Source organism: Diprion similis, chromosome 10 (genome assembly GCF_021155765.1).
Source record: "Diprion similis isolate iyDipSimi1 chromosome 10, iyDipSimi1.1, whole genome shotgun sequence".
NCBI lineage: Eukaryota > Metazoa > Arthropoda > Insecta > Hymenoptera > Diprionidae > Diprion > Diprion similis.
The window spans coordinates 9,837,298-9,863,766 of record NC_060114.1 but is presented as its reverse complement, the minus strand read 5'-3'; the positions used below and the strand labels follow the sequence as shown (position 1 = coordinate 9,863,766).

The window sequence follows — 26,469 nt, the reverse complement described above, 5'->3', positions numbered from 1 at the left end:
TTCAGAAATGTCAAAATTCTCGTCAAAAATCCAAAGGGGTTAGCCTTACTTTTTTGGTCATTTTTGGAGCCGAAAATTTCTCGTCCTGGAATCGATTTGTATGACCATCTCTAGAGTAATTCGACCCCCAGGAACTCAAAAAACTCATAAAAAAGAGCGTAGGACCATCAGCGGAGAAATGACGATGATTTTTTGCAGTTTTTTGGCTGTAACTTTTGATGCGTTGCTCGCAGCGTATTGGGACTGCGCTCAATCGATTCCCCACGCAAAATCACGTCGGAATAGGGCCTTGAAGAATTCATTGCAGGACTTTTCAGAATAGTCGAAATTTTCGCCAAAAATCCAAAGGGGTTAGCCTTACTTTTTTGGTCATTTTTGGAGCCGAAAATTTCTCGTCCTGGAATCGATTTGTATGACCATCTCTAGAGTAATTCGACCCCCCGGAACTCAAAAAACTCATAAAAAAGAGCGTAGGACCATCAGCGGAGAAATGACGATGATTTTTTGCAGTTTTTTGGCTGTAACTTTTGATGCGTTGCTCGCAGCGTATTGGAACTGCGCTCAATCGATTCCCCACGCAAAATCACGTCGGAATAGGGCCTTAAAGAATTCATTGCAGGACTTTTCAGAATTGTCAAAATTGTCGCCAAAAATCCAAAGGGGTTAGCCTTACTTTTTTGGTCATTTTTGGAGCCGAAAATTTCTCGTCCTGGAATCGATTTGTATGACTATCTCTAGAGTAATTCGACCCCCCGGAACTCAAAAAACTCATGAAAAGAGCGTAGGACCATCAGCGGAGAAATGACGATGATTTTTCGCAGTTTTTTGGCTGTAACTTTTGATGCGTTGCTCGCAGCGTATTGGAACTGCGCTCAATCGATTCCTCACGCAAAATTACGTCGAAATAGGGCCTCGAAGAATTTATTGCAGAACTTTTTAGAATTATCGAAATTTTCGCCAAAAATCCAAAGGGGTTAGCCTTACTTTTTTGGTCATTTTTGGAGCCGAAAATTTTTCGACCTGGATTCGATTTGTATGACCATCTCTAGAGTAATTCGACCCCCAGAAACTCAAAAAACTCATGAAAAAGAGCGTAGGACCATCAGCGGAGAAATGACGACGGTTTTCCTCAGTTTTTCGGCTGTAACTTTTGATGCGTTGCTCGCAGCGTATTGGGACTGCGCTTAATCGATTCCCCATGCGAAATCACGTCGGAAAAGGGCCTTGGAGAATTCATTGCAGGACTTTTCAGAAATGTCAAAATTCTCGTCAAAAATCCAAAGGGGTTAGCCTTACTTTTTTGGTCATTTTTGGAGCCGAAAATTTCTCGTCCTGGAATTGATTTGTATGACCATCTCTAGAGTAATTCGACCCCCAGGAACTCAAAAAACTCATGAAAAAGAGCGTAGGACCATCAGCGGAGAAATGACGATGATTTTTTGCAGTTTTTTGGCTGTAGCTTTTGATGCGTTGCTCGCAGCCTATTGGGACTGCGCTCAATCGATTCCCCACGCAAAATCACGTCGGAAAAGGGCCTTAGAGAATTCATTGCAGGACTTTTCAGAATTGTCAAAATTCTCGCCAAAAATCCAAAGGGGTTAGCCTTACTTTTTTGGTCATTTTTGGAGCCGAAATGTTCTCGTCCTGAAATCGATTTGTATGACCATCTCTAGAGTAATTCGACCCCCAGAAACTCAAAAAACTCATGAAAAAGAGCGTAGGACCATCAGCGGAGAAATGACGATGGTTTTCCTCAGTTTTTCGGCTGTAACTTCTGATGCGTTGCTCGCAGCGTATTGGGACTGCGCTTAATCGATTCCCCATGCGAAATCACGTCGGAAGAGGGCCTTGGAGAATTCATTGCAGGACTTTTCAGAAATGTCAAAATTCTCGTCAAAAATCCAAAGGGGTTAGCCTTACTTTTTTGGTCATTTTTGGAGCCGAAAATTTCTCGTCCTGGAATCGATTTGTATGACCATCCCTAGAGTAATTCGACCCCCCGGAACTCAAAAAACTCATAAAAAAGAGCGTAGGACCATCAGCGGAGAAATGACGATGATTTTTTGCAGTTTTTTGGCTGTAACTTTTGATGCGTTGCTCGCAGCGTATTGGGACTGCGCTCAATCGATTCCCCACGCAAAATCACGTCGGAATAGGGCCTTGAAGAATTCATTGCAGGACTTTTCAGAATAGTCGAAATTTTCGCCAAAAATCCAAAGGGGTTAGCCTTACTTTTTTGGTCATTTTTGGAGCCGAAAATTTCTCGTCCTGGAATCGATTTGTATGACCATCTCTAGAGTAATTCGACCCCCCGGAACTCAAAAAACTCATAAAAAAGAGCGTAGGACCATCAGCGGAGAAATGACGATGATTTTCCGCAGTTTCTCGGCTGTAACTTTTGATGCGTTGCTCGCAGCGTATTGGGACTGCGCTTAATCGATTCCCCACGCGAAATCACGTCGGAAAAGGGCCTTAGAGAATTCATTGCAGGACTTTTCAGAATTGTCAAAATTCTCGCCAAAAATCCAAAGGGGTTAGCCTTACTTTTTTGGTCATTTTTGGAGCCAAAAATTTCTCGTCCTGGAATTGATTTGTATGACCATCTCTAGAGTAATTCGACCCCCAGGAACTCAAAAAACTCATAAAAAAGAGCGTAGGACCATCAGCGGAGAAATGACGATGATTTTTTGCAGTTTTTTGGCTGTAGCTTTTGATGCGTTGCTCGCAGCCTATTGGGACTGCGCTCAATCGATTCCCCACGCAAAATCACGTCGGAATAGGGCCTTGAAGAATTCATTGCAGGACTTTTCAGAATTGTCAAAATTGTCGCCAAAAATCCTAAGGGGTTAGCCTTACTTTTTTGGTCATTTTTGGAGCCGAAAATTTCTCGTCCTGGAATCGATTTGTATGACCATCTCTAGAATAATTCGACCCCCAGGAACTCAAAAAACTCGTGAAAAAGAGCGTAGGAGCATCAGCAGAGAAATGACGATGATTTTCCACAGTTTTTCAGCTGTAACTTTTGATGCGTTGCTCGCAGCGTATTGGGACTGCGCTCAATCGATTCCCCGCGCAAAATTACGTCGGAATAGGGCCTTAGAGAATTCATTGCAGGACTTTTCAGAATTGTCAAAATTCTCGCCAAAAATCCAAAGGGGTTAGCCTTACTTTTTTGGTCATTTCTGGAGCCGAAAATTTCTCGTCCTGGAATTGATTTGTATGACCATCTCTAGAGTAATTCGACCCCCAGGAACTCAAAAAACTCATGAAAAAGAGCGTCATACCATCAGCGGAGAAATGACGATGATTTTTCGCAGTTTTTTGGCTGTAACTTTTGATGCGTTGCTCGCAGCGTATTGGGACTGCGCCCAATCGATTCCCCACGCAAAATCACGTCGGAATAGGGCCTTGAAGAATTCATTGCAGGACTTTTCAGAATTGTCAAAATTTTCGCCAAAAATCCAAAGGGATTAGCCTTACTTTTTTGGTCATTTTTGGAGCCGAAAATTTCTCGTCCTGGAATCGATTTGTATGACCATCTCTAGAGTAATTCGACCCCCCGGAACTCGAAAAACTCATAAAAAAGAGCGTAGGACCATCAGCGGAGAAATGACGATGATTTTTCGCAGTTTTTTGGCTGTAACTTTTGATGCGTTGCTCGCAGCGTATTGGAACTGCGCTCAATCGATTCCTCACGCAAAATTACGTCGAAATAGGGCCTTGAAGAATTTATTGCAGGACTTTTTAGAATTGTCAAATTTCTCGTCAAAAATCCAAAGGGGTTAGCCTTACTTTTTTGGTCATTTTTGGAGCCGAAAATTTCTCGTCCTGGAATCGATTTTTATGACCATCTCTAGAGTAATTCGACCCCCCGGAACTCAAAAAACTCATGAAAAAGAGCGTAGGACCATCAGCGGAGAAATGACGATGATTTTCCGCAGTTTCTCGGCTGTAACTTTCGACGCGTTGCTCGCAGCGTATTGGGACTGCGCTTAATCGATTCCCCACGCAAAATCACGTCGGAAAAGGGCCTTAGAGAATTCATTGCAGGACTTTTCAGAATTGTCAAAATTCTCGCCAAAAATCTAAAGGGGTTAGCCTTACTTTTTTGGTCATTTTCGGAGCCGAAAATTTCTCGTCCTGGAATCGATTTGTATGACCATCTCTAGAGTAATTCGACCCCCAGGAACTCAAAAAACTCATGAAAAAGAGCGTAGGACCATCAGCGGAGAAATGACGATGATTTTTCGCAGTTTTTTGGCTGTAACTTTTGATGCGTTGCTCGCAGCGTATTGGAACTGCGCTCAATCGATTCCTCACGCAAAATTACGTCGAAATAGGGCCTTGAAGAATTTATTGCAGGACTTTTTAGAATTATCAAAATTTTCGCCAAAAATCCAAAGGGGTTAGCCTTACTTTTTTGGTCATTTTTGGAGCCGAAAATTTCTCGTCCTGGAATCGATTTGTATGACCATCTCTAGAGTAATTCGACCCCCAGGAACTCAAAAAACTCATGAAAAAGAGCGTAGGACCATCAGCGGAGGAATGACGATGATTTTTCGCAGTTTTTTGGCTGTAACTTTTGATGCGTTGCTCGCAGCGTATTGGGACTGCGCTCAATCGATTCCCCACGCGAAATCACGTCGGAAAAGGGCCTTAGAGAATTCATTGCAGGACTTTTCAGAATTGTCAAAATTCTCGCCAAAAATCCAAAGGGGTTAGCCTTACTTTTTTGGTCATTTTTGGAGCCGAAAATTTCTCGTCCTGGAATCGATTTGTATGACCATCTCTAGAGTAATTCGACCCCCCGGAACTCAAAAAACTCATAAAAAAGAGCGTAGGACCATCAGCGGAGAAATGACGATGATTTTTTGCAGTTTTTTGGCTGTAACTTTTGATGCGTTGCTCGCAGCGTATTGGGACTGCGCTCAATCGATTCCCCACGCAAAATCACGTCGGAATAGGGCCTTGAAGAATTCGTTGCAGGACTTTTCAGAATTGTCGAAATTTTCGCCAAAAATCCAAAGGGGTTAGCCTTACTTTTTTGGTCATTTTTGGAGCCGAAATGTTCTCGTCCTGAAATCGATTTGTATGACCATCTCTAGAGTAATTCGACCCCCAGAAACTCAAAAAACTCATGAAAAAGAGCGTAGGACCATCAGCGGAGAAATGACGATGGTTTTCCTCAGTTTTTCGGCTGTAACTTTTGATGCGTTGCTCGCAGCGTATTGGGACTGCGCTTAATCGATTCCCCATGCGAAATCACGTCGGAAAAGGGCCTTGGAGAATTCATTGCAGGACTTTTCAGAAATGTCAAAATTCTCGTCAAAAATCCAAAGGGGTTAGCCTTACTTTTTTGGTCATTTTTGGAGCCGAAAATTTCTCGTCCTGGAATCGATTTGTATGACCATCTCTAGAGTAATTCGACCCCCAGGAACTCAAAAAACTCATGAAAAAGAGCGTAGGAGCATCAGCAGAGAAATGACGATGATTTTCCACAGTTTTTCGGCTGTAACTTTTGATGCGTTGCTCGCAGCGTATTGGGACTGCGCTCAATCGATTCCCCGCGCAAAATTACGTCGGAATAGGGCCTTAGAGAATTCATTGCAGGACTTTTCAGAATTGTCAAAATTCTCGCCAAAAATCCAAAGGGGTTAGCCTTACTTTTTTGGTCATTTCTGGAGCCGAAAATTTCTCGTCCTGGAATCGATTTGTATGACCATCTCTAGAGTAATTCGACCCCCAGGAACTCAAAAAACTCATGAAAAAGAGCGTAGGACCATCAGCGGAGAAATGACGATGATTTTTTGCAGTTTTTTGGCTGTAACTTTTGATGCGTTGCTCGCAGCGTATTGGGACTGCGCTTAATCGATTCCCCACGCAAAATCACGTCGGAATAGGGCCTTGAAGAATTCATTGCAGGACTTTTCAGAATAGTCGAAATTTTCGCCAAAAATCCAAAGGGGTTAGCCTTACTTTTTTGGTCATTTTTGGAGCCGAAAATTTCTCGTCCTGGAATCGATTTGTATGACCATCTCTAGAGTAATTCGACCCCCCGGAACTCAAAAAACTCATGAAAAAGAGCGTAGGACCATCAGCGGAGAAATGACGATGATTTTTCGCAGTTTTTTGGCTGTAACTTTTGATGCGTTGCTCGCAGCGTCTTGGAACTGCGCTCAATCGATTCCTCACGCAAAATTACGTCGAAATAGGGCCTTGAAGAATTTATTGCAGGACTTCTTAGAATTATCAAAATTTTCGCCAAAAATCCAAAGGGGTTAGCCTTACTTTTTTGGTCATTTTTGGAGCCGAAAATTTCTCGTCCTGGAATCGATTTTTATGACCATCTCTAGAGTAATTCGACCCCCCGGAACTCAAAAAACTCATGAAAAAGAGCGTAGGACCATCAGCGGAGAAATGACGATGATTTTCCGCAGTTTCTCGGCTGTAACTTTTGATGCGTTGCTCGCAGCGTATTGAGACTGCGCTTAATCGATTCCCCACGCAAAATCACGTCGGAAAAGGGCCTTAGAGAATTCATTGCAGGACTTTTCAGAATTGTCAAAATTCTCGCCAAAAATCTAAAGGGGTTAGCCTTACTTTTTTGGTCATTTTTGGAGCCGAAAATTTCTCGTCCTGGAATCGATTTGTATGACCATCTCTAGAGTAATTCGACCCCCAGGAACTCAAAAAACTCATGAAAAAGAGCGTAGGACCATCAGCGGAGAAATGACGATGATTTTTCGCAGTTTTTTGGCTGTAACTTTTGATGCGTTGCTCGCAGCGTATTGGAACTGCGCTCAATCGATTCCTCACGCAAAATTACGTCGAAATAGGGCCTTGAAGAATTTATTGCAGGACTTTTTAGAATTATCAAAATTTTCGCCAAAAATCCAAAGGGGTTAGCCTTACTTTTTTGGTCATTTTTGGAGCCGAAAATTTCTCGTCCTGGAATCGATTTGTATGACCATCTCTAGAGTAATTCGACCCCCAGGAACTCAAAAAACTCATGAAAAAGAGCGTAGGACCATCAGCGGAGGAATGACGATGATTTTTCGCAGTTTTTTGGCTGTAACTTTTGATGCGTCGCTCGCAGCGTATTGGGACTGCGCTCAATCGATTTCCCACGCGAAATCACGTCGGAAAAGGGCCTTAGAGAATTCATTGCAGGACTTTTCAGAATTGTCAAAATTCTCGTCAAAAATCCAAAGGGGTTAGCCTTACTTTTTTGGTCATTTTTGGAGCCGAAAATTTCTCGTCCTGGAATCGATTTGTATGACCATCTCTAGAGTAATTCGACCCCTAGGAACTCAAAAAACTCATGAAAAAGAGCGTAGGACCATCAGCGGAGAAATGACGATGATTTTTTGCAGTTTTTTGGCTGTAACTTTTGATGCGATGCTTGCAGCGTATTGGGACTGCGCTCAATCGATTCCCCACGCAAAATCACGTCGGAATAGGGCCTTGAGGAATTCATTGCAGGACTTTTCAGAATTGTCGAAATTTTCGCCAAAAATCCAAAGGGGTTAGCCTTACTTTTTTGGCCATTTTTGGAGCTGAAAATTTCTCGTCCTGAAATCGATTTGTATGACCATCTCTAGAGTAATTCGACCCCCCGGAACTCAAAAAACTCATGAAAAAGAGCGTAGGACCATCAGCGGAGAAATGACGATGGTTTTCCGCAGTTTTTCGGCTGTAACTTTTGATGCGTTGCTCGCAGCGTATTGGGACTGCGCTTAATCGATTCCCCACGCGAAATCACGTCGGAAAAGGGCCTTAGAGAATTCATTGCAGGACTTTTCAGAATTGTCAAAATTCTCGCCAAAAATCTAAAGGGGTTAGCCTTACTTTTTTGGTCATTTTTGGAGCCGAAAATTTCTTGTCCTGGAATCGATTTGTATGACCATCTCTAGAGTAATTCGACCCCCAGGAACTCAAAAAACTCATGAAAAAGAGCGTAGGACCATCAGCGGAGAAATGACGATGATTTTTCGCAGTTTTTCGGCTGTTACTTTTGATGCGTTGCTCGCAGCGTATTGGGACTGCGCTCAATCGATTCCCCACGCAAAATCACGTCGGAGTAGGGCCTTGAAGAATTCATCGCAGGACTTTTCAGAATTGTCAAAATTCTCGCCAAAAATCCAAAGGGGTTAGTATTACTTTTTTGGTCATTTTTGGAGCCGAAAATTTCTCGTCCTGGAATCGATTTGTATGACCATCTCTAGAGTAATTCGACCCCCCGGAACTCAAAAAACTCATGAAAAAGAGCGTAGGACCATCAGCGGAGAAATGACGATGATTTTCCGCAGTTTCTCGGCTGTAACTTTTGATGCGTTGCTCGCAGCGTATTGGGACTGCGCTTAATCGATTCCCCACGCAAAATCACGTCGGAATAAGGCCTTGTAGAATTCATTGCAGGACTTTTCAGAATTGTCAAAATTTTCGCCAAAAATCCAAAGGGGTTAGCCTTACTTTTTTGGTCATTTTTGGAGCCGAAAATTTCACGTCCTGAAATCGATTTGTATGACCATCTCTAGAGTAATTCGACCCCCAGGAACTCAAAAAACTCATAAAAAAGCGCGTAGGACCATTAGCGGAGAAATGACGATGGTTTTCCGCAGTTTTTCGGCTGTAACTTTTGATGCGTTGCTCGCAGCGTATTGGGACTGCGCTTAATCGATTCCCCACGCGAAATCACGTCGGAAAAGGGCCTTAGAGAATTCATTGCAGGACTTTTCAGAATTGTCAAAATTCTCGCCAAAAATCTAAAGGGGTTAGCCTTACTTTTTTGGTCATTTTTGGAGCCGAAAATTTCTCGTCCTGGAATCGATTTGTATGACCATCTCTAGAGTAATTCGACCCCCAGGAACTCAAAAAACTCATGAAAAAGAGCGTAGGACCATCAGCGGAGAAATGACGATGATTCTTCGCAGTTTTTCGGCTGTTACTTTTGATCTGTTGCTTGCAGCGTTTTTGGACCGCGCTCAATCGAATTCTTTCGCAAAATTACATCGGAACAGTGCGTCAACGAACTGATTGCGGTACTTTTTAAAGTCGTCGAAATTCACACTCAAAATCCAAAGGATTTAGCCTTGTCTCTTCTCGAGTGTCAAATACATTGTCTCAGAATTGATTTGAATGACCCTATTCCAACTAATTGGCCTCTGAGAAACCCAGAAAACACAGCAAAAAGGGCGTAGGATCAACAGCACAGAAATGACGATGAAAATCTTCAGTTTTTCAACTGTAGCTCTTCACGCGTTTATCGCACCGTATTTTGACGCCGCCCGATCGCTTCCTCTCGCAAACTCACGTTGATACAGCGTCGTTTTAAAGTAATTTTAGTTATTGCTTTGATGCTTCGAAATATGTACTGAAAAATTACGAACAGGTCAATCTACGTTTTTGGGGCAAGAACTTTTGGTTTCAGAATTGATTTAAACGATCCTATTGAGACCAATTCGATTTCAATGAATTTCGAAAATCCATCAACACATCGTAGAATTAAAAACTGGTAAATCATGACAAACCGTTGAGAATCATCTAATATAATCGGCTCAGTATTCTTTCAAGAATTTCGTTCCCTAATGGGAACTTTTAATACGAGGCCCGCAACGACTTAACACGATGCGCTATCGTTCACTTTCGCAAAATTACAACTATTTCACGTCTCAACGAATTCGTTCACGTTCGTCAAAATCCATTGAAATATGGCAATAAAAATCCATAGGGGTTACGCATTCTCGTTTACGACTCCAAATTCTGCAAATGAAGTATATTAAAGTGATCATAAACGTCTGGAATTGAACATCTGTTATTATTCACTCTCAAAAAATTGCACATACCTCTGCATCTTACAGTCTAATACTATCATACAAAATACAATATTAATTATAATAATTACAATGAGAATCATAATTATTGTAACAATAATGACGCGAATGATGACGATAATAGTGACAACGATGCCGGCGGCAACAGTGACAGTAATAATATTAATAAAAGTATCAATAATAATGGCGATGATGACGATGATGATGGTAGTAAAAATCAGAATAATAAGAATAACAACAACAACAGCAGCAACAGTTTCAATAATAATCAAAAAGTGGACATATGCGTGTATGTATTACGTGGTACTAGATGGCAATTTGCTAAAGTGTATACATATAGTATTATAGGCATAATGGAAGGGTGAAATTTAAATAAAATAAATGTTCCGATATTCAGTCGTTTGAAATATCATTCGATACGCTTTTTAGTTGCTATTTTACTACAACCATTGCTCTGTATGGTATACGATGATCACGTACACAGATTAACGTCATATATTTTACTGTGTACATATGTGTTTAACAATAATTGTTGCCTGAAACTCCGCTAAGAAGATAAAAGGAACTCTCATCTTCCTAATCATCGGTTCGTAGCGAAATCCAAGTTATGAGCATTTACTTATCCATGGCTAATCCAAACTTGACCCTTTGTGCAATGCGATCAAATTCATCTCATATAAAGTCAGTAGAACTTTAGTTCGATCTCTTTTATCAGTTCTGAGTCTTTAATATACATATAAATAGTGCAAGATCTACACAGGAAGTTGCAGAAAAATCGATTATAGCAAATTTTTAAAAACTCTGAAGTTCTCTCCCATTCCTCTAGCCACGCTATATTATAAACGTACATCGACGCTGACTCAACACATATTTATGCCACGAACTTCATCCCAATTGAGAGACCAGATACGATGTTTACGTATGTTTACAGTACGCATGTATATGTAAGCTTGGCGATTATATGCATACATATATATGTGTGTGTATGTATGTATGTATGTATGTATATATGCATAGTATATTATTTATGTGATTGCAGTAAAAGTTTTTCGACCATACACCACTTACACGGCTTGCTTTTGTCAATAACACTTGTATCTTGCCAAAATCAAGTCATAAATTGAAACTGCGTGGGTCGATGGACAAATAGATCGTGCGAGACAGGAGGTTGAACCGCAGAGATACTTGAATGAACTATTATTATGGGTGCTGAGAGCTCTTTGATAGATGCATAGACGCATTATGTTTTATACATACCTATATTTGCATTTTGGATACTTATATCTATAATTATCTCTTGGATACCTATTTTTCTTCTACAGAAGGTATATGACTTTGAGACTGTGTAGGTTTCATTGGAGTGAAAAAATTGTAGCGAAAATCACGTCCGTATTACATAATACAAATGTTATTCATACTAGGTATAATTGCAGTTTCATCCAAAATGGCATTTATCTATATATCGTAGTTGCGATCAGTCACTTTATAGGTAATATAGTACACTACTTCATTTTTACTCCAGCTTCAATGAATACTAATGTTATTAAGGAAGTATCAATGCTGGAATCATAATTGCAGTGGCTGTACCCGATATATATGGTATATCATATCATACTATGTTATATTAAATTATATACTATATTATATATATTTTTTATAATACTCTTTTCACTAATATGGCATGTCATTACTATAACTATTCTTCGAATGGTGAACAGCGGATGATTCGGCATTCCAAAGGGAACGCCAGCTACACTTATATATAGGTACATAACGAACACCTGAAATTCTGTGCCAAATCTACGCACCCTTGACCCTTCCCCTATTCTATTAATTAATTTTGCTTTTGACATTGACCCAATTGGATCAAATATATTCCAATTTTTTCGATTATTACAAACAATCGTTTACATTATCGGGATTCGTAAAAACTTGCAGTTTAGGTAAGGTCAATAAATTAATTGTCAAACATAGTTATATTTTTCAATATGTGGGTGTCGTCAGAGAAATCACGTGTATCAAACTATTTCCTTTGGATCGAACTTCCGTATGCGTATTTTGCAAACCTAATTTGCCTCTTTGTAAAGTTGCTATGGTGTAGGCATGTATAATACATTACACATAAATATACACTAAAAAAGAATTCTAACAAATAAATTTTCGATCGTCGGGATACAATTGCTGTAAATAGCTGTGTAAATAACTGTTAACGACGGTAACAAAAACCGTATGCAAAGTATTACAGAGTACAGTTCAATAAACTTTTCTTTACTCAATTATTATAGTATAATATTTATGTAGACTTGATTATAAGGTACATACATGGTATTTATCACCATCATTCTTTCTCACAACCATGTATCTACGTATGATGAGTACTTACACACATATCTATACATTGTTTTCTCCTTGTTTTTTTTTTTCTTACTTAATTCCGCTTCAATATCAATCGACCCTGACTTGACTCTATTTAAACATGTACAATGAATTACTATAAAGTTGGATTGATACGCACATGGAAAAATAATAATTTACAATAGAGAGATGAAGCATCATGGACGTCGTTTGTAGAAGTAACTCACGTTTAAAGCAATACTTATTTATAGTTATTACTAGTGACAAACATACAAGTGCGTGCATTCCAATATTCGTCATTATCAATGTATGTATAATAAAATATACAATGAAACACGATACTGTACCCAAGAACCATCAATTGTTGAACTGCTCATGTGGGCAGTATTAGTCTATAAATGTGAAACCATGTAGCTCTATGACAATGATAGTAGTCAAGTATGAGTACAGATATTTTGTCTCGAAAATTCAACAGAAGATATGAGGACTTGAGAGACGATCAAGTATCAATTTTCAGACGACGATAAATTGTTTCCCAGAATTTCTAACAGTTTTTGCAGACTATGATAGATTACTTCACCATGAAATAATTCTTAGGAACAGATTTACGCATGGAAGGAATAAAGACTACTATTTAACAAGTCTAGTATTGCAGTACAAGAATGTATCAGCGAGAATTCGAGAGGAGCTCATACTTCGTTGATGGTAATAATTATGCATTTGCTTACATTATTAAAAACCACAAATATTTTTTCATAACTTTGCGATTGTGCAGTTTTTATTAGGCTCTTGAACGGTGTCCGTAGTAAAGAAAACAACTACAATCTATATATGTGTGCCGTACAAGGACAATATCAATATAACAATTTATCCCAATGTATACAGGCATCACATATGTGTATGTACATCAAGTTCTGCGCATTCATGTATTTATGTATGTACGTACGTATACAGCTATTCACACGCGCACAGCAGTTCTGCAGTCGTTGCACCTACAAGCCGTTCACTGACTGTGCAATCTTCCACTAGGTGGTTTTACTTGATTATTTCCAACCTTAGGGATAGCTCCGACTATTTTGACGCGGTTTTGCTGCCTGTTGTCGCAAAACTGAGGCGGTGGTGCAAACACCGGTTCGTCGCTACTGCCTGTCGATGGCCCTGCATTAAATTCCGGTGGAGGTGGAACAAATAGATCGTTGTTCTGTTCATCGGCTTCGGCTTCTATTGGCGGGGGTAGTTGAGCCAGGCTGACAGCATGCCTGGTCAACATCCCGCTGCTGTAGCTCATTCTCTTTGGGTTACTTTCTTTATCCGCTGGCATGGGGTGGGTATTGTTCTCGTTCCGGGAGTCGTCAAACCCTGTCGGCGGTCCGACCGGCACATCTTGATCGGAGCTCACACCGCTAGAGCTGTTGTCACCGTCTTCCATCAGCTGTTGGGTCTGTTGCAACAAAAAGTCATTAGGATAGCTCTTAGATGACTTAAGCTGCGTCCTGACCTTTTGAATTTCATCAACGCTGAATGAATGTGGAATCGAACTGCTTCCGGAAGAGCTGCCCGAGTCGTTCGAGTTCCCCGACGTTTCTTTAGCTGATTCCATTTTTTCCCTGACTGCCGCTTTTTCCAACGCCTTGGCAATGTCTGATTCACCGTCGGTTTCATCATTTTCCGATTCTGAGAGGCTGTAATCTGGCTCGGGTATAGGTGGTGCTGCTAAATTCGTTGCGGACGAACTTGTTGTCATGCCACTTTTCTTCTTCCTGTCTCTAGGACCGGTAGTGTTGTTACTTCTATTCGTTTTCAAAGGCTGGGCGTACTGATTCTTAGTCAACTGGTTGTTACTCTGGCCAGGTGGTTTGAACGTTGAATTGTTCGGAGTTCTTAAACTGTGAGACTTCCTGACGTGTGGCCTTGCCGAGTGCGCCGGCAAACTGCGAGAGCGATAACCTACTGTCTTTGTGTCTTCAGGCGACGCGTACAACTTGGCACTGTTGGTTGGACGAAAGCTGGACATGATGCCGTATACAGATTCTGGTGTTGCCGCAGCCAATTCTGAAAACGGGCAGAGTTAGTATTGGTACGAATGAAATTTGGTAGGACATTGCCATTTAGGTAGATAGAATATAAACAGGAAGAGCAAAGATTCATCTACTTCAGCAGTCGCTCAAGTTACCTACGTAATTAATATCAAACCTTTGACTTGTTGGATATGCGCAATGTTGTCGTAAACAGATGCAGTCGGTGTTACCACATCAGACGCACTAGTGCCAACGTTCACTTTGACAACCTGGCCAACAGGCGGGGGCGGGGGAGGATGATTTGGTGGAGGTAGAGCATTTCTACTGGCGAGCACATTGACATCCTCTTGACTACGATGACCTTTTGGGACGATAATGTAAGAATGTGCTTGTATGTTCAAGTCTGGAGTGCTGTGGAAATCCCTGTGAAGATCGGAACCACCTCCTAATCCTCCAAAGAACCGTACCTTCGAGTTTGACTGTAAGTAAAGTAAGTCTAGTTATTTATACAAAATGTGTATGGTTCCTCAAATAAAGTAATTATTTCACTTGTTATTCAATCGCAGGACATAATGGTGGTTAGAGAGAAAAATCCGTGCAAAAAGAATCTTGATTTAATGACATCCGAAAACGATAATTTTATTTTTTGTTACTTATTATGGCATATTAGCAATTGCACCGTCATGTGTTCCAACAGCTAGACTTATGTTTCTACACAGGATAGAAAAAATCATATCTGTAAAATTATGTGGTAACAATCAATTTATTCATATTCATATGAAGCGAGCAAATAATGTAACACTAACTGCCCAGCTGTTTACTAATTTGTGGTTGTTAAAAACATCAATTGCAGACGGTTCAGGCTTTTGCTGAGGCTCTATGCATCCAACTGAAATATGTAACTCGTGAGACATCTATTCCGGAAAAAGTTCAACTCTCCGTGAATAACAGATATTGGGCATGTGAAATGAAGAAAAAATCATACTCCCTTAATTAATCGTAATCATACATTTTTATACCAATAATTTAATTAGTATCAATACAACGAATAACACGGTAAAGATATCGAGTATATCCTTACAAACCAGTATGAATGATAAGAAACGCATATCGAGCCGGGTAATTCGGTTAGTAAAGGCAATTCACCTGGAATCATGCAAGTATCAGATGAGTTATAAATAAATTGCTTTTCAATCAGTAATACAAGAAGTCCTCGTCATCTCGCCCGTGCCAGGATTGCGGTCTGTTGTACGCTCGTGGTTTGCGCGAAAACTATAACAAACATGCATATTGCATTCTTTATCCACATACATGCATTAGCTGTATATAAATAAGTTTGGCATTGTTTATTTTGGACTATGTACTATAATTTACATGAAGCGCAAAGCACTGGCAATCGAATGATCAGTAATAGCATCAATAGTTAACGATCAGAATATACGCTACATGTTAGATAAACACGGAATTGTAAAGTCTCAAAGAAAAATCAGATAATACAACAGGAGTCCAATAAACGTTAAGTCCAACAGCTGATAAATAGCCACATTGAATTAGCATTGACCTTGGTTGCAAAGATCTTATTTTACCTGTTACTCCCCCAATGAACATCTACATAATCCCTTAAAGTTAGTTTTCATGTGCTATATACCCGTACAAGCTGTGGTAGGTGTTGATATTAGAGGAGCAGTGTATTTAGGCATAAAAAAATACCAGTTACCGCATATATACGTAATGCAACTCTAATGCTGGATAAATTAGGTGAAAACCCTAATGAGAATTCTGTAGACATGTTGAATATGTTTCAACGAAAGGCGAAAAGGATGAAAAAAACATGAAAAAGACTACAAGACATCCAGGCAACTGTTACTGTACCTTTCCCTTCCTTTTCATGTCCGCCACACTGGCATACACACGACCAGTTTTTGCCGGTGATGAAGGGTGAGATTTAGTCGCTTGGCTTCCAGTTTGAAAGTGGGAGCTCATCATTGAGGAGCCATACTGACCGGTAGCGCTGCCCTGTTGTCGCTGGAACAACTCCTACAAGCAAAGTTTAAATCTAGATACATTCCTGTGTGCAAAGCTTGCAAACAATCACTCTCCTGTAACGGGAAAAGTTCGTGTAATAAATGCTCTGAGAAATCATAAAATAAATCATGTGAGAAATCGTACGCAGTTATGAAAGAAGTCAGTTTCACCTTGATCAGGTAATTTATTTATTTTATTATGTGTTATATGAGTTATCAGTTTGATTTAAAGCATATCATTTAATATCTGATTTATTATACAATTTTTGATTCTATCAGATTGCGAAGAAAATTGAAGATTCGTGTCGGGATAGAACCAACATCCATCGAAGTTCGAGACAGTCAGTCTGCCACTTGAGCCACTGCACTTGTATAATACGATTCAGTTTTACAATAATAAATCTCAACTGCGTTCTCTTTTAATATTATTTGAATTTATGTCAAGTCCTCTCAGAGAGGTTGAGATTTATTATTATAAATCGGAACCTTAATGGTAAAAAGTGCTGTGGCTCAGATGGCAGAATGACTCATGCAAACTTCGACAGATGCAGATTCGATCCTGACCCAAATAGCCTTTTTTTCTTCCTAGACTCTCAAGAACCATATAACAAATAAATTCATTATATGATTTTTCAGAACATTTATCACATCAACTTTTTTAGTAGGATCCAGTGCGTCGTACTAGTTTTAAATATTATCCAGTTAATTTAAATAAGTGTTTCTTGGATTATTTCTTCATTGACTGACAATGAGCTTCCATTCTACTTGCACATTTATGGATTGAACAACGGTTTTTTAGACATAAAGTAGAATTAAACAAAATAATATACAAGCAGACATGCTTTTGCGATACAAGTATGTGTTCAGCTATCTACGATCAGCACGCCCGATATATTGAAGTACATTCGCAGTGGGAACATTTTTTCTTCATCTCACATTCTTTAGTAAGTTGAATGCAACATCTGAGGTTTCGCTCTATGATTTAATCTATTACCTCAAGTTCGGCAGCAGTGATACGACTAGACGTTGGCCTTGAACGAATGCTAGCCGTTCTCGGTTGAACTGGTGTACTCTGCCCGGTGTTTGATCCTGTCAACGATTGTTGGGGCAAATGTATCGACTCCGCACTACTCGACTTGGCACCTGTCGACGCTATTTCGTCCCCATCATCCTTTTCTCCATCGCCCTCTATAAAATAGAGAACAATTGAAGAGGTGAGTTAGAAACGGCTGTAAGTGCCATGTTTTCGCTTAAATCTCTTTCAATGGTCGCCGTCAAGCAAACAAAAAATATAATAACTCACCCAACCCAGCGACCATGGATCGAGCTCTTGCTCTTCCGACGCTTAGCGTTGTTTTGGGATCCCTTCTCGGTGGCATCGGTGCCGGTGACCTACCGAGAGTGCCACCAATGACCACATTGTTGTTCCCTTTCCTCGGCAGTGTCGCGTATTGCCTTTGGATTGGCTGACTAATAGGCAATGCTGCGGCAGACTGAGAATTTGGAAGTCCGACAACAGCCGAAACAACGCACATTCGAACAAGTTCACCAGATTTTCTTATCAGATCCACGACGTGCTCGTGCGAAGCTGTTGTCACATCTTCGCCATTTATCTACAGTGTGAAAAGCTTCGAGTCAACTATGTATGCAACGATACCTATGATTACAAACGCTGAATAGTAAGCTATTGTTTCTTATACTATAAAGAGTGTATGAATTAGTGATTTGGCACGGTACTTGACTGAGAAATTGCTCGAATACAGGCACAGCGCATCAAAAGTGGATACTTAGGCTGTTGAGCGATTGTACATTACCTGAATCAAGTAATCCCCTTTTCTCAGTCCAGCAATATCTGCAACACCACCCTGATCCACATCATCGAGATACTGTAAAGCAGGATATCTGGTCGATGGAGTTAACTCCATTAGTGGTGAGGTTGCTTTTGCTCCACGTAATACGAAACCAAAACCCTTTCTGGATCTGTGTAGCACGACGGTGCGAGGTTCCGTCGTCACTCTGGAGGAAATAAATTTTCTACATAGTCACGCGAACACAAGCATAAATAGAGTCAGGGTTGTTCATCTGAGAATAAATGTGGAAAAAGAGAGAGAAATTAGGCATCCATGGGACAATTGCGATATGATTATTTGTCTTACGGTTTCTTCAAACGTGGAGCGGTCGCGAAGTATTTATGCTGCGATTCTCTACGTCCCAATACCCTGTTTCGTCCTTCTCTGGCGGCTTGGGGACCCAATGGAATATTCGTATGTCTCAGCCTCACTTCTTGTACGCAGTGCGCTGGAAATAGACCGGTTCCTTGCCCCCTGAGAATTCCCTCCAGCAACCCGCAATCCGTGGCCCCTGTGACTGAAGAAAAAATAACGTCACCACTTGGATAGAGCAGGTAAATACAAACAATTATATCATGTGCCATAGAAAGGTGTAACAGGTGTGCCACAGACTGCGCTATAGAACGTTTCAGAAATGTACCTTCCAGAATGTCGCCCTGGTTGATTGCGAGATGCCCGTTAATCCCAGTATTATAACTTTCAACACAAACGACCGTTGTTCCAGGAATTGAAAGAGAATTTGTTGTGTCAGATTGTGACGTACCGACACCAGAGCTATCGCTGATAACGTCGGATGCTGTATCACCCAAGCTTTTGTCTGAAATAATTGAGAAGACAGATGCATTGAGGTAAAAATTGTAACGCATTCCAAACAGTTTTACCTTTTCGAAATGCCAGGGGTCTGACGGGTAAGAATAAATAAAAATCTATCGGGTTCAATAACCTTGAGAAAAATTATCGAATTAACATTTTTTCTCTTCCTATGAAATTTGTCTACAAAATAAGTCTCGTTGACAATGTATCAAAGCAATTTATAGTACGTAAATATTTCCCTGAAACTGAACGACTCTTTGCAGGCCAATGCAAACCAAGTCATCGAGAAACATACGGTGGCTAAAGGTTGCTAAGCTGTGAAATTGCCATAACGAACCAGTGGATGATAGCGCTTTCGCAATGGTTGGACATGAATTGAGAAAAAAACATGCAAACCAGACAAAAACTGATTAAGATACCATTACAATATTTCAACATTATACACTATACGCACATGTATGTTTTGGGATTGTCTTCGATTTGGGTTCAGAGAAATTTTCATTAAAAATCGTTAAAAATAATGAACATAAAATTTCGACCCCCCACACCGATGGAAACCTGTGCATTATAAAGCTCGGGCTTTCCCCATTCAGGGTACATTCCCAGTTAAAAAAAAAATTGCTAATCTAAGAAACTTTTTCTCAACAAAATTGATCTGATTCCAAAATTCAAATTATTGATTAAAAATGTAAACAGTTTGCGACTAAACGTTAGTTTCAGCTCGCCATCGCAGTCCGCAGAATAAATTCGTCACAAAGCATATGGAACACATACACATATGGGAACAAGTTGATCTAAGTATGCGTACACGATTGTACCTATTTGTCACTAGGGTATTAAAAATGTACCATTTTATATATAAATATATATGCGCCTATAAATATTTGACCGCCGCACGATCGCAAGTATATTCTTGAGAGTACACATACCAATGGACGATTAGTGCCATAAGCGATTGAAAAAAGATGAACATCCCTTTCAGAGACACTGAACAAACATGCATGATATAGTTATTTGTGTGTATAGATAGAATTGATTTTGGTGGTGATGGATAAAATAACAAACGGATAATGACAAAAAGGTCGTTCCGACAGACTTTCCACTTATTTTATAACGCAGCGTTAGAATAAAATCATAGAATAATCATTTTTGCCGTTGCGCCAGAGTTTCGGTTTGTACATTCCTAAGTACGTTTCTATCCTAAGCTAAATCGCGATTGATCGCCAGTGATGATTTTACAACCTACGACAAAGTCGACCATACCATGATTAGATATTGACTGGCATTTGTATGCAAAACTTGTTGATTATTTTGCATAATCACGTATCGCAACACTTCTGTCGTAAGTCTATGTTTGTTACTCACACGCAGTACGGCGTGGACGTACAAATATGGCACCTAGCAGTATTTTGTCTGTGGAAAAAAAAAAATTCAAAAAAACTCTTGTACCTGTAACTATGCTGGCTGAATCTTCGCCGGACGGTTGATTGCTGCCCTCTGACAAGCTAGAACTAGCAGAGCTGAATGGGGCGAGACTTCTGTTACTTGGGGATGGAGATGGTGGCAGGTCCATCGTCCGATGAATGTCCAGGCGATGCTGTAACTCGATCCTATGCTCTTGTAACCTTGAGAGGCCCTCAATTCTTAGGTTTTGATAGTGCTCCGAAGGTGGGAATCTTGAAATTTTTGTGTACATTTGACATCGGCATAAATTGTCTTTGCAGCATGGATAATTTACAAAATTGTCCATTACACTCGACACCATTCATACAAAATTTCAATGTCGGCTGATTATTTGCATAAAACGAGAGAAATTTTTGAAATGGTAAAGAAATTTATGGCCGTCACACTAGTTTACAGGATGTCTGACACATCGGGCATGGAAGGGGGGAAATTTTTTTTTGTTACCCATTAAAAGCCGAAAATCGTATAAAAATATACTTTTCTACTTCACTCTTGGAGTCGACATCATGAAATTACCCCTGAGGAAAGGAATCCTTAATATCATCATTGCAATGGTTTCGGTTTAGCCTGATAGTATGCGGCGGTTGGAAATGACTTTCCACCCCTTTGGCTCTTTTACAATACTTGTAAATAATATGTCCAATCATACTTATTCGCACCAAATGCAAAGACAGTTTATGCTTACCTTGTGTTCGGATCTCTTAAGCTATTAGGATTCTGGTATTCGGACGGTATCCGGTCAAGTGTGTTCAACTGTTCGGTTCTAGCCAGGGTGCCAAGGTTGGGCTGATCAGATTGTATTCTGACCAGGGCTCCCAAGTGTTGTTCGGACGGGATTCTTTGGAGGGTTCCAAATTCTGTTCTGGATACACCGACACTTTGATCCATGGACGGTAACCTCGATAGGCTGCTCTTGCGCAATTCGCTCATTTTCGTAGGAGGGTAGTGTTCCATCGACGGGATCCTTGACAGCGTGCGAACTCCAGGATTGTATTGTTCGATCGACGGAATCCTGGTCAAGGTTCCTGCAGTGAATTCGTCGGTGAATGGTGTTCTAGCCGCAATATTTTTTATACCACTATGCGTCTCTGCGTGCTGCATTCTCGTCAATGTCACTCCGGCATACTCTTCAACGGAAATTGTTCTCGTAATGAGAGGACCCGACACGTCATGCTGCTGATCGGCAGACGGTACTCTAGTAAGAGTTCCCAGGTTGCTAGCCGAACAGCTTGTCGTCATACCGCCAAAAGCCATAGAGCGGCGTTTCGGATTGTAGCGTGGAGGCCCTTTAAACGGTACTGGAAAAGGAGGTTGCAAGGTTAAGTAAATAAAAGGTTACTTAGCCTTACAAGTGTTCAGCTTATATCCTATCACATTTATCATACATGTAATCGTACATACGCAGGTGTGCAGTACGTAGGCGTGCCGCTGACACAAGCGACATGTATTACAGTAATGTATGTACCATTTGGATGCGACAGGTAGTCATATCATTGGCAAATATGATGCACAAAAACACATCGCTAATCTATTATCAAATATAACGTACAACTCTTATTAAGCACGATTAAAGATTCTCCATCATTTTCGCCCACATTTCTTGCCGGCGCCCTACTAGCAAAGATATTCTCACAATTAGACAGATAATTACTGGAAATATTTTTATTCCTCCATTAGCTAATACCTCTTCCAAACTTAGCTACTTGACGTTTTCTTTCCCCTAAAATTCTCACAACGAATCTTTTTTTTGCCACAGCCTCCAGTTGTAATGGAAAACGTGCAGGTCTGCACGTTACGTGAGAAGTAATTGGAAATTCACTTCCCTTGTTATGTGTGTCACGCCAAATACAAGACATTTAAATACATACTCTGAGGATTCTATAAGGCCGTAGGTCGGCCCTATGCTATTTAGCGGGATTGGCCTGCTTTGCCAAATCTTCACGCCATATGTGACAATAACAATAATAACAATAACTGTAATATACGTTGAAAAGCAGTGAAGCACAATAAATTGATTAGTAACGCACTCATGTTTATACATCTTTCTAGAATAATTACAATACATAAAAGTATACGGAAATGTATGAAGGAGTTATCAAGAATTAATGACAAATGTTGTATAGTTACGTATAGCTGGCGTTAATATTATGACACCTGCAGTCCATTGGTAATTGATAAACAACTGTCCTTTTTTATTTGCTGATCAGATATTGCAAATTGAAGCATGAGCATTGAAAACCTCTTTCCCTTGCCATTGACCAGTCAAACTTATTTGAGAATGACACGATCCACCGCTTATTGGACAAATATCTACCCGCATGTATAAGCACTCCTGGTCTAAAAAATTTTTACTTCTGCAGCGACATGCAAATAACTGTCGGGTCACTTACATTGTTACATTGTTCAGGTTGAGAACGATATAAGTACAAATTTTATATGTACCAATACCGTTTGCAGTATGTGCCGATGAAGTAACAATGAATAAGATTAACCAGGAAGAAGGGAGGCGAAAAAGTGATGTTCATAGTGTATCCAGAGTATTTTAATAGTGTGAGAAAAGGTTCAAAAACTAGCTTCGTATTTTCCTTTTTGCAATAATTGTGAAAGGTGTATGTCAGTCAATATGACCAGTGGACTGCGGTCGCATTCAATGGTGAAAAATAATTCATGGCGAGTCTATAGTGATCTGGTGTATACGTACCAGTCAAGCAGTTAGTACGTACATATGAGTTACAAGAAAACCAACGTTATACAAAATTAGACGGACAACCATCACCACCAAATCCCACACACAGAGTGAAGTTGATATTCCTAAGTATACAGTTACACTTGATCGCTTGGTAAGAACTTGGTACTACGCTTTACAATTTATTTTCAATAATAATTTAAAAAAAAAAACAGTTTTCAGTACTCATAAGATTAGGAAAACTAGGACGTGCTCGTGCTCATGCTCATGCCAAGCAACCAACAATGAAATGGAATTGTTGTGACGATGTGACTTCGATATCGAATTCTCGGTAAAGTTACAAAAATAATTTTCAATATACTATCTTAGTAGATTTACTGGCATTAGATTCGTACTTCATATATGAGCGTAAAAGGTTAGTTCTTTTTTTATTAAAATCTCAACAAAGCCTGTCATTGAACAAGTGAAAAGAATAAGGGTATCAATGAGTCTAATTGGAAGAGGAATGCCTACATGTTTCGACATGCTGGTTAAAGACGAGCACTTACCAACTTCTTCAGCTTGATAATTTTTAATAACCTCCGCTAGATCCATATTACCAGCAATCACGGCGACCTGGTACGGCGTTTGATTTGCATAGTTGAGACTGTCTTTTTGAGCACCTCGGAAAAGAAGTTGTCGAATGCACGAAGAGTCTGTGTTGTTGACAGCGCATACGTGCAGAGGGGTATTCCCAGACGCATTTCTTGTATTCATGTCAGCCCCGTAGAAAAGAAGGTGGTCAAGGTGTTGTACTAAATTATTTCTACAGGCCTGTAAAAACATTGAAATATTACCTACCCTGTTGCACATAGTATTACGGTATTGCGATAGCTAGAAATTGATAAGCGGAAAGTCACTGCCGAAATGAGGTATAGCGATAAAAAAAAAAGAAAACGAAACACTCGTAGTCCTCGGGGCTGAGTGAGTGAGTGTGTACCTACAGATAGTGTGGAGTTTCTTAACTGCGAGGTATGAAAACATGATGAGGATCTCAGGTGTATAAGTCGGTTATAATGAAAACGTTGCATAAAAATTTCATTATAATTGACTGATATACCCGAGAACATCATCATGTGCATACATATAGACAGGGTATCCAGTTATTTGTGAAAACGTAATTCCCTGAGAATTCCAGGTTCTCCAGATAAGAATCATTATTTATCCAATTTCTTCTCATGTACACAATAAATGAAAAATACAATAGTCAAACGAACAAGAATGGTCTATATTTGATTAGAGCATAACTCATTGATTGTGAGGCGAATTTGTAAGAATTCGCTAGCACGTACAATTTTTAAGAAAATTGGGGCTTGGTTCATGACCATTGCCTGAAAGTTGAAAGAAAGTTTTTTTTATCCTCACCGAATGGCTAAATTTTTATGAACCTAGGATGAAAATTAGTATATTCCAAATACGACATGATATTCCCTGAGATTTCCCTGATTCCATAACTACCATGAATACTGAAACCCTGACAGACTGTGTCCAGCAGATTTGAAAACGTGATTCATAAATATGAGGGATTAGGTCTGATAGGTAAGATAGTCAAGGTGCGGTGATAGGGACCTTCATCAAATTACCTGATGGACCTCCTGCCAGCCCTGAAGATCCTGAGCCCCGATAGTGGCGTGATCGTGAAGGAGAGTTTCGCAAAGCATAGGATCCGTCTTGTACGTGACGCTGTAGTAAAGCGGTGTCAAGCCTTTAGTGTCCTTGTAATTTGGACTGGCCCCCAGTTCCAACAATGTTTTCACAGCGTCTAAACTATTTCGCTCGACGGCCCGATGCATGGCCGTCAGACCCTCTTTCGTTCGGTAATCTAGGAGAGCTCCACCATTCACCAATGCGATGATCACTTTGGACGGTTTTTTTAGGGTAGCTGCCAACGTCAGCGGTGTTTCTGTTGCGTCGAAAAAATACAAGATCAATCAGTGAATAATTTTCATTAGACTAAATAAAGAACTTTCCCCACTTTGGGCCATCAACGTCCAGTAATGAAGTCTGTACCATTTTCTGGATAAGTTTTGTAGTAACAATAACTGAAAAATAGTAGCTCATTTAGAGTACCCGGAATTATTTCTGATCGATCGAACATGTGGTCTTACTGTGATAAAATTTTATCGTTAGAACTCTCAAGTGTAATGAATATGTTGTGGACATGCTCAGACAGTACCGGTATAGTATCATCTTCAGGATACGTGTCATATCCCAAGTACCAAATGAGCAGTGGTAGAACTAGAAATGTTGACGTTAATTTTTCATTCTATTTTTACGATTATTGGTCAGAATAACTATTTCTGATCTCAAAGATGACAAGAATTTTCTTATTGAATTTAAGTAATTTGGCGCTGATAGAACAGAAACCTTTATAATAATGTGACCGAAGTTCTTTAATTTTATACAATAGTATGCCGCATAAACAACGGAACACCATGCATGATTTTATTCAACTTACCACCTGATTCTTGACAATGAAAATTTGGATCGAGTCCTTTGCTGCACATTTTAGCTATTTTTTCTACTTGACTATTAGCTACGTAATCCAGCAGTCTTCGAAGGTTTGCTCTGGTATGCATTGCTTTCAGTTGCTTCTCATCCAAATGAAGCATTTTGTACACACGTCTTTTGTACTTCAACTGAAACAAAATCAAACATCGTGACTTCATAAATCGCCGATACTTACAGTTCTAAGTACCTACTGCATTTACATTTCTCATTTCTTATACATTGCACATCATGGAAACACCGAAAGGGATATTAAATCGTATAGCTCCTGTGTAACGTAATAAACATGAATAACTCTTGGTAGATATTTGCATTAATGCTCTCGACCCGCAATAATATCACTTTATACCTGTGGGAGAACAATAGGTGATAACAGGATATTAACATCTGACATTGGTAGCTCAAACGGGAATGAAAAAAGCGAGGTACATGACCGACCGCTGGTGCATGGATGTAAAGAGACGAACGTATGCAATCGAATATTGACCAGCGGTTGATCAGGTATGAAGAACTGGCGAAACACGGCATTTCTAACGGTGCTCGCCCCTTCCTGCATCCGTAGATCTCTGTCCAAAGATAATCAAAGCGATGGTAAGCCATCTTACTTATATTACACTGTTACGTATTATACTTAAGTAGCCATGCCCAACGGTGATCCAGGATAAAATCAAAAGTCTTGAACTAAGTCAAGCCGGTTTGTTTTTTCGATGTAAAGAATATTGGAAAGAAACAATTCGGTCCATACTTTCAACTTGAAGAATGACTCGTTCCATTAGTTCAATATTCCATTTTTTTTTGTATTTCAAATTAATCTGACGAGGTTTTTTTGAAACTTGCAACAAATATATCACGAGGGAAACAGACCCTTCGACCGTTATC

At 39.9% G+C, this 26,469-nt stretch overlaps 1 protein-coding gene across 9 annotated transcripts in view; it reads right to left on the bottom strand.

The window, feature by feature from the left end:
* Positions 1–12,265: 12,265 nt before the first annotated feature.
* LOC124410745 (protein shank) overlaps positions 12,266–26,469 on the bottom strand; it is a 60,878-nt gene continuing 46,674 nt past the window's right edge. For 5 of the 9 annotated variants that reach the window (XM_046889328.1, XM_046889332.1, XM_046889333.1 and 2 more), the window contains 13 exons: positions 25,541–25,721; positions 24,666–24,985; positions 23,592–23,856; positions 21,043–21,655; positions 20,343–20,569; positions 18,721–18,897; positions 18,387–18,597; positions 18,045–18,246; positions 17,534–17,843; positions 17,225–17,418; positions 16,079–16,243; positions 14,382–14,685; positions 12,266–14,240 (listed from right to left, as the gene is read on the bottom strand). In XM_046889328.1, coding sequence (XP_046745284.1) covers positions 13,192–14,240; positions 14,382–14,685; positions 16,079–16,243; positions 17,225–17,418; positions 17,534–17,843; positions 18,045–18,246; positions 18,387–18,597; positions 18,721–18,897; positions 20,343–20,569; positions 21,043–21,655; positions 23,592–23,856; positions 24,666–24,985; positions 25,541–25,721 — 4,218 coding nt within the window. In that variant the 3' untranslated portion in view covers positions 12,266–13,191. The remainder of the gene's footprint in view (positions 14,241–14,381; positions 14,686–16,078; positions 16,244–17,224; positions 17,419–17,533; positions 17,844–18,044; positions 18,247–18,386; positions 18,598–18,720; positions 18,898–20,342; positions 20,570–21,042; positions 21,656–23,591; positions 23,857–24,665; positions 24,986–25,540; positions 25,722–26,469) is intronic. The other 4 variants (XM_046889337.1, XM_046889338.1, XM_046889334.1 and 1 more) reach the window with 3 other exon arrangements.